This window comes from Silurus meridionalis, chromosome 3, assembly GCF_014805685.1.
Source record: "Silurus meridionalis isolate SWU-2019-XX chromosome 3, ASM1480568v1, whole genome shotgun sequence".
Taxonomy (NCBI): domain Eukaryota; kingdom Metazoa; phylum Chordata; class Actinopteri; order Siluriformes; family Siluridae; genus Silurus; species Silurus meridionalis.
Window position 1 is genome coordinate 7,061,180 of NC_060886.1, and position 9,533 is coordinate 7,070,712.

A 9,533-nucleotide genomic window follows, 5' to 3' on the forward strand; every position below is an offset into this window, starting at 1 on the left:
GAAGAAGAAAGTTGGGCCATTGACAAAGAGCAACAGATTTCTCTTTATTTTCTAATTTAATAATTTTTAGAAAAAAAGTGAAAAATTCTGAAAGAAATTCAGACTCATTTTAAATAAATGCTGTGATCAATATAAAAAAAAAATCTTGCGTTTCAAATCACTTCCCAACTGAATTGAGTTTTACTTCTTCTTGTTGGTCTTACTATCATGTGTTTAATAATAATTGTTAACTTAATTAATTAAATTGTTCAATTCATCCAAATATTAATAAATAAAGATGATGATGATGATGATGATGATATTATTATTGGGACCACTCACTAATTAATTTTGTACTAATTACTAATAAATGCCATACTAGTACATATGTGTGTGTGTGTATATATATATATATATATATAAAATAATCCACACTTTACTTCTTTGTTGTTTATGTTTTAATGATAAGAAAATGATCATTATTGTATCATTTAATTGGTTAATAAATATCGAAAACATGAAGAGTAATACAATAAACACATTAATATTTCTATTATTATTTCTATTATTATTATTATTATTAATAATGCATAATGTATATCAATTCCAGCAAAAGAACTGGTGGATTGATCCTAAAAAAGCATGAATCTGATCCCATTACAAATGGAAAAGTTTAGAATTTGGTTTGGAAAATAAAAGGTTTACATATAAAGATTAATTCAGCTGGTGTTATAAGGAATTTCCTTTTATTATTTAGACACTATATTTGCTTTTACTTTGAAGTACCTTGTGTACATTTATTTATGTGTGAATATATACTGTATAGAAGATCATGATTTTCATGGTGATGGCCATGTCAGAAACCTCATCATATTGGAAGCACTGGTGCTTTTACACCTAACACATGCACAGAATCAGAGGATTTATGGTTGACCAATCAGACGATTTGCTTGTAAATCGCTTTGGGGTTTGAAGTTTTTCAGCTGTTCAATGAAACCCGGGTTCGGACACGCCGCTGCCCTGGATGACTTCACCTGAGAAAATGCATCATCGAATGACTGGCCTTCTCTGCACATCAGGTATCCGATGACCACAGAGACCGAGCGAGACACACCACTGTTACAGTGGACGAGCACTACACCTTTCTGTTAAGAGAAAATAATAGATTAGGTTTGGAATGTTGTACAGTAAAGAATGATCCAAAACTATGTAAAGAAATTAGTTTGCATTAAAAGTAGCTGTTAGAGATGCAAAACAACCAAAACACCCTGCTTTATTGTCAACAGCTTCCATTTTAATGTTTTTGATAGATTATAATTGAGAAATAAAATAAAGATTAGATGTTTTAAGAGTATCTGTATGCTTTACACCATCCCATCTGATGTGAAGAAGCTGACAGAAACCTATTTCAGGAAGGAATTTTTGTGCCAATTTTAAAGCCAGAAGATTGGATTTCTCCAGTTATTTAATCAGCATAAAGTTGGTGACTTTTCTGCACCATGCACCTCAGCACAGGGCAACCCTGCTCGGCAATGAATCTAATTTAATACACCAGAATTTAGTAATTATTTATATGATGTAAACAGGACACCATACAGAACTTTTGCTACATTTCCACACGGACGGTTTTAATTGCCGGATGTGTGCACCATGATGGATTTTGGAGTTTATGCATCAGTAAAACAAATGTTTAGTGATTAAAAATATTTTTTGATTGATTTTTTTATATCTGAGTAAAGAAAGGACGTTGTGAATAAATGTGTGTTGTGTTGAAGGGTTTAATTTCGTCCCTTATATATTTATTTACTTTACTTAAAAATGGTCAAATAGAAATGCATGTTGCATTAAACTTTCTTTCAGCTTCTCCCATTAGGGGTCGCCACCGCGGATCATCCGCATGTTTGATTTGGCACATGTTTTTACGCTGGATGCCCTTCCTAACACAACCCTCCCCATTTATCCGGGCTTGGGACCGGCAGTGAGAGTACACTGCGTAAATTGTGCGTTAATAAAATTATTGCTGTTAAAATTAATTTGCGTTACTTTTGACAGCCCTGATATAGTGTAGTATAGTGTAATATAGTATAATATAGTTCAAAATAGTATAGTATAGTATAGTATAGTATAGTATAGTATAGTATAGTGTAATATAGTATAGTGTAATATAGTATAGTATAGTGTAATATAGCATGGTGTAATATAGTATAGTATAGTGTAATATAGTATAGTATAGTGTAGTGTAGTATATTACAGTATAGTATAGTGTAATATAGTATGGTGTAGTATAGTATAGTATGGTGTAATATAGTATAGTATAGTGTAATATAGTATGGTGTAATATAGTATAGTATATTATAGTATAGTATAGTAGTATAGTATAGTATAGTATAGTATAGTATAGTATAGTATAGTATAGTATAGTATAGTATAGAAGAGTGTAATATGGTATAGTACAGTATGGTATAGTATATTACAGTATAGTATAGCATAGCATAGTGTAATATAGTATAGTACAGTATGGTATAGTATAGTATAGTATAGTATAGTATAGTATAGTATAGTATAGTATAGTATAGTATAGAAGAGTGTAATATGGTATAGTACAGTATGGTATAGTATATTACAGTATAGTATAGCATAGCATAGTGTAATATAGTATATTACAGTATAGTATAGTATAGTATAGTATAGTATATAGCTGTGTATAAAGCTATGGGTATAGAGGTGTGTCTCTGGCTACTGTACAGCTGTGTATATGTGTATAGCTATGTGTATATACAAAATAAACAGATATTTTTGATAACTGGAATTAAATGGCAAGAAAATCAAGCCTGTTTACTAAGAAATATTCTTGCTAAATTACTAAGATTAATTTTGGCATGCATTTCAGAGAAATCTGTAGAATTTTCCCTTCTAAACTGCCCCAAAGAATTCCTATGCACATGTTTTACTTTATGTGGTCCTTTGAGCTTTCTGTTGGCCCTGGGCACTTGATATGTCCCCCATCATGCCTCTATGACTTGACAAAGTCATCAGCTTTAAATATGGTCCCATGTGGAGATGTGGAGAACACACAAAACCTCGGTGCTCATCTTTCCAGGCATATCACTTGCACATTATCAGGTGCTTTATAATGCTTCATGTAACAAATACCAGACTAATCACTCCTCAGGGCAAAATTACAAGGTGTAAGGTGAAAGAATGAAAGTTTGGCAGTCCCATAGGAACACAGCTTGATTAACATGGCTTGAGTCACTATGTTTTGTGGGATACCTGCTCGTTTTACAGGGGACTGGAAACTTATTTCCAGTGGCCATTGTAATCATAAACCCTTTCACGAATTTTGCCTCATGTGGCAGTGTCAGGTTAAGGGTGACTGGTGCAACTATTTGGTAAAAAGGTTGTATGGCAAACAACGGCCCTGGCGGCGATATGATCTTTCTACAACCGCGTCAATAATGCATGGCAAAAACTCAACATGTATTATTCAGGCAGCTGTTGGCGAGGATAAGAGCTGTGCGCTATTGGAAAGGCTGTCCAGTATCAGATAGGCTTGAAAATCAACACTCAGGAAATGACTTTGGCAAAATGAAATATCCAAATAACACACACAGGCCCGAATGTTATGTTCTCCTCAGTTAAGCTGAGGTGGGTTGAGATGTTTGTGAATATTATTATTCATTATTAAACACTTACCTCTGCCTTGGCCTGGTCTATGAACTGTGCACACTCATGTAGGTGTGATATGATGTCAGTGTCAGGTAGATCCATTATGCTCAGGGTTTTATAGATGAAGAGATCCGGGAAAGTGTTTTCGACACCATACGCCACATTCAGTAAATGAGTAACCTGAAGTCAATAATAATAATGAAATGCTTAATGAGAGCTTAAACATAGACATCAATAGAAAGGGAGTCTCAAATAATAGCAATAATAATAACAATAACAAAAATAGCTTATTCAATAATATAATACAAAAATAAATGTGACAAGTACCTTGTACTTCTTTAAAGTGTCGAAGTCATGAGCAGCATCCTGTGAACCTGTTAATGTTGATGAATTTTATTATTTAAACAAAAAATTCACATTTCAAAGATGTAAAAGACATATTTTTGTAGATTATATTAGAATTCAAAACCTCTCTAAATAAACATATTTTCTTCTCTATGTAATGACAAATGTATTTCCATTCATCAGTTGTCACTATATCCATATTCATGTGCAAAATCAATTATATACTTCTGTTTATACCCTGTTTCTAGACTTTGTGACCCCCCAAATGCTCTGACCTCCCACCACAATGCTCCACCCCCACACCATACAACTCATTCGCAACCTTGCCCGAAATTTAAATATGTAAATATACTGAATATTAAACTTCAGCAAGAAAAACAGGTAAATAATTTAAATGGGTGAGGACAAGGGCATCGTTGAGGCAGGGGGCATTACTGGTGCCCCATCTCTTATGCCCCCCAACCAAGCAAGGGTGTGTCCTGGGTGACCGCCTAGTTTGCCTATGCCTAGAAATGTTGGTGCATGTGGATGTTCTGTGTCATTCTTTCTATTTCCACCTGGTTCTCCGGTTTTCTCCCACCTCCTAAAAATTGCTATTATGTGCACTGGCTACAGTAAATTGCCCCGAATTATTGTGTAAATTATTGTGTGCATGTGTGTGCATTTGGTGTGGTGTCCTGTGATAAACTGGTGTTCCATCTAAGGCATATTCCCACTTCACCTACATTGTTCCTGTAACAGACTCCAGAAACCCCAACCATGACCGGGATAAAGGGGTTACGGAAAGTAACGGTGTAATTATATAGTGTACAACATGGTGTAAAGGTTTAAGCATATGGTAAGAGATTCCATAAGGCAAAGTAGTAGAATATAAATAATAGAAATAGTAATAAATGTAGTATTAAGAATAATAAAAAGTAGAATTATAGCATAATACACTACAGCAAAGATGTAATCTAGTGTTATATGGCAACATGTAGCATCATAGTATAATTTGTTTAACAATTGAGTAATAATAATGGTTTAAAATAGCTTACATAGTAGACACAATATAGAAAATACAGAGTACCGAGAGTATATTTTTTAGAACAAGATAGACTATACAAATACCAGAATATTGTTATATAATAAATACAGTATAGCGTTATGTACATTGTACATGCAATATGCTCATGGTAGAGTTTTTAGTATAGGTACTGTAATACTCTACTAGTATTTACAATATAGTAAAAATAATTACACAGCATTATTTGTATATGGAAGTTGTAGTAAAGCCACAATACATAGAAATGTAGTGTAGATTATATGTAGAACATTTTCAATAACATAGGGAACACAGTAACGAGTATAATTTTTTATCCTGTATACTGTATACATATTGTATATACAGTACAGAGAACTATATATATATATTTTATTTTTTGTTTATTTAGTATATATAGGTGCTTCCATTGGATTATTACTGCATATGTTTCAGCTGACAATTTATTTGATGCTAACTGATGCAGTGAGTGGATTCTCATTTCCAAGATCATATCCTGTGGTTGTAGAAAAAGATGTTAATCTGATTTCCAGGATGTACTGGAGAAGACTTTACACAGCTTCCCGACTTTTTTATAATTAAACGGCCTTACAAAAAACGGAGTTCTTCCACCTTAGAAATATTGCTAAGCTAAGAAACATGTTGTCCAAATCTGATGCAGAGAAGCTCGTCCATGCGTTCATGACCTCCAGACTGGACTATTGTAATGCATTACTAGGTGGATGTCCTGCATCATTTGTAAACAAGCTACAGTTAGTCCAGAATGCAGCAACAAGAGTTCTCACAAGATTAAGAAAATATGATCATATAACCCCAATCTTATCATCCCTACACTGGCTTCCTCTTAAGTTTCAAATCGAATACAAACTTTTGTTACTTACCTACAAAGCCCTAAATGGTGTGGCTCCCATGTATCTATCCAGTATTCTAACACGCTACAATCTGTCACACAGTATATAAAGTATATACCGTATATAAAATATAAAGTAATAGCATTAGAAATGTATAGAGTAGAATAGCAAAGTCCACTAAAGGTGGTAGAGCATTTTCACATTTAGCTCCTAAACATATCTTTTTAGCAAAGCCTACACATAACATACATCACATATCATAAACTTGTGCTTCAGTACATCTGATCACATGCACATTATCAACTTGTGCTGTTAATATCATGAACAGCAGCTACGCTAATTCCTCTTCACTGCTTCTCTATCTATACCCATCCCGAGGCATCCTGAGGTTGCTCCAGCTCCAGTCATGTCCCACCTCATGAAGATTATGGAGCTTTAAAGAAGTAGATGTCGACCCCGCAAACATCCCGAACCATCTAGAGACGTACTAGCGCCATTTGGATTCCACTTCATGTGGAGTTTGGACACTGGACCTCTTTGAGTGTTTAAAGGCTCTGGCATGGAGAAGCTGGTGTTGGATCTGTTATGATCTCAAATGTTGAGCTATTTTATGAGTTGCTCATTAGCTCCTGGTTCCATAACCTCAAATGACTGTATAAGACTGTAGAAAGAACATTACTCATAATCTTACATTCCAGTGCTCATATTAGTTCTCACTCTCCAGTGTTCTGTATTGTTTAAAGATTTATAATCACACTCTTGATATCACACAAATGAGGATGGGTTCCCCTTTTGAGTCTGGTTCCTCTAAAGGTTTTTTTCTCATAACATCTAAAGGAGTATTTCCTTGCCACAGTCGCCATGACTGCTCATCAGGGATAAATGTCTGTTGTAAAAATCGCTATAGAAATAAACTTGACTTGACTTGATTAATGCAAGATCTTGGCAAAAAAAATTAATGCAGCTCTGCTCTGGATGGAAATAAATGTTGTGACATTGCATAAGCTTGTCGTAACAATGCCACGGCAAATGCATGCTGTAATTACATCAAAACGTGGTCCAGTGTAATATTAGAATGTGTGCCTTTTTTGGCCAGTGTGTATAGGGCAGATTAGTTATTATATAATATAGTCTATTCAACACATAATAAATTATTGAATAATATTTTATACATTTCATGTATATACAACAAAAGGGACTATATAATATAGAATATTATTATAAAGTGTAATATATAGTATTAAGTTATATATTATTATTCAGAACAGTATATAAAATGTAAAGTAATAGCATTAGAACTGTATTGAGTATATATTGATATTATATAGTATATTTATTTGTAGTAATACAGTATATCATGTATTGGCATTTTAAAGAGCCAGTCTCTCTCACACACTCACACACACACACACACACACACACACACACACACACACACACACCTACAGTGATAAAATATTCAATACTGCGTGTGTGTGTGTGTGTGTGTGTGTGTGTGTGTGTGTGTGTGTGTGTGTGTATATATATATATATATATATATATATATATATATATATATATATATATATATATATATATGAAATTTTACATATTGCATAATATACTGTAATTGCAATATGTAATAATCTGTAAAGTAAATGTAATAAAAAGCTGAAATAAAATAATACAACATATTGGATAACATTATGTGCCTTACCCAGTAATAAATATGGTTTAATATATCCCACTTGGAGATCCCACGTATTATCCTGAATGTATCCGCAGGGCGTCTCAGGTTGGACCGTGTCCTCAACCACCTGGATAATGGATCCTTTCCATGTTTCAATAATCCGCCTCCCGCTCAGAGTTGTCACACGGGTGCATTGCTTTCGCAGATTGGTTTTGGAGAATGATTTAATTTCTTTGGTGAGTGACTGCATCACATGAGCGGATGAGAACCTCAGCAGTGCGAAACAGGACAAGCTGCAGGCGTTTAGGTAGCCTGATCCCTGAGCGGTGTGATCCCTGTTAACTACTGCTCCCGTAGCTGTAGTGACGGATCACCTGCTTTTCTTACAGCCTGAAAGCCTATAAGGCTCATTACCTGGGCACAAATACCTGATCGACTCTGGACAATGGGGCCACCAAGAGGAGAGCGTCATATTAGAGGTCAGAGGTGACCAGCCTCCTGAGCAAATGCTGTCAGCACCTGTTAACAATTTAAAAAAATGTATCCATGCCCAGATTGGACATCTAAAACTTTGGAAACCAGCATGTGGTATATTTGGCAAAAATGAAAACACTTAAGTAATCTTAATTATTTACTATTTTGATTAGTCTGCATTTTTCACAATCATTATTGCAGGTATTTTTTACTTTTTTTAAAGCAAAATATGATAAAAAAAAATTATAACATTTTTGAGAGACAAATACATGTTCCTTTTGTTTATATGCAACACTAGGTAATTAAATGATATCAAGATTTACTTATACAAATATAGGGTCAATGTGCAAAGGATTTCTTCGCTAGTTGGAGATCTCTTATTGACCTTGCGATCGAGTTCATCTCAGAGCAGTTCAATAGGATTTAGGTGCGGTGACTGGGCAGGGCATTCCATGATAGCTAACACACCAGCCGACTCTTTGCTCTCTAAATAACACTTACAGAGCTTGGATTTATGCTTTGGGTCATGCTCTTGTTGCATGATGAAGTCAATTCAATGAGCCACAGTCCAGATGAAACTGCATGGTGTTAGTATTACAGTGGAAGTATTAAATGGTAGCCATGTTGGTTCAGTTTTCCTTTTACATTCCGGAATATGTCTCCAAACTCCCTGCTCCAAAACAACCCAGACCCATTAATCTTCCACATCCATGTTCAACTGTGGGGGTGAGGCAGTCCACTAACAAGTCTTCTCTCCTCTTTTGTGTCTTATATCAAATCTTTGGTTAGAGACAAAAATGTCACATTTGGACTCATCTGCCCACAGACGTTTTTTTCAGTCATTCACTGTCCAATTCTCGTGTGTTTTTGCATTTTATCATGTTTGCTAAATGGAAACAAAAGTAGCATGTATCTCAAAAGCAATAAAAGTTTCTGTGTTTTCAAAAGTTTGACAGCCATTGTATAGCTTTAAAATTTTTACAAAGAGGGTGTCAAGTTAATGTTTTGTAACCTAGCTTGCTAAATGACCTAGCGGGTTAAGTTAATTTAGCTTTTTGAAGTAGTTATTTTTGTAGCTAATGTACCTTGAGGTAGCTTTAAACTACGTGCAAACCACATTCTAGATTAGTCTGAATGTCTGTTCATGCATGATGAGCTTGGTGAAGTTGTGTCCACCTCCCATCACTGAATAATAACATTTACTTTCCACTCTTCTGCCTCTATACTCCCATTTGAGTAAAATTTTGACAGAGTACCCATATTTGTACTTAAATACATTTTTACTGTTATTTGTAAAATGGCTGTAAAGCAGAGTTTCTAAACAGATGAAAAAAATAGAATGTGTGTACTTCCTTTTACCACTGAATCTATCAGTGAAGGTGTTTTTTTGTTTATTTAAACTGGTCTATCTGAATAATAAAAGAATACACAGAGGGTCTATTATCCCTAGATTACTAGCAGGTGGGGACAAGCAGCTAATTTTCACAAGCAGTTAGAAAATAA

General features: G+C 34.5%; 1 protein-coding gene across 1 annotated transcript; it reads right to left on the reverse strand.

Annotated features, from left to right (window-relative positions):
- Positions 1-612: 612 nt before the first annotated feature.
- Positions 613-7,987, reverse strand: dusp19a (dual specificity phosphatase 19a). The gene is made up of 4 exons (XM_046845587.1): positions 7,584-7,987; positions 3,976-4,022; positions 3,676-3,828; positions 613-1,124 (listed from the first exon to the last, which is right to left on the reverse strand). The coding sequence occupies exons 1-4, from the start codon at positions 7,804-7,806 to the stop codon at positions 903-905; spliced, it is 645 nt and encodes a 214-aa protein (XP_046701543.1). The 5' UTR covers positions 7,807-7,987; the 3' UTR covers positions 613-902.
- Positions 7,988-9,533: the final 1,546 nt, after the last annotated feature.

Coding starts and splice junctions, on each gene's coding strand:
- dusp19a (XM_046845587.1), bottom strand. CDS start 7,806: ATGCAGTCACTCACCAAAGAAATTAAATCATTCTCCAAAACCAATCTG. Junction 3,829..3,975: donor ACACTTTAAAGAAGTACAAG/GTACTTGTCACA, acceptor TATTGACTTCAG/GTTACTCATTTACTGAATGT. Junction 1,125..3,675: donor TAGACCAGGCCAAGGCAGAG/GTAAGTGTTTAA, acceptor TTCTCTTAACAG/AAAGGTGTAGTGCTCGTCCA.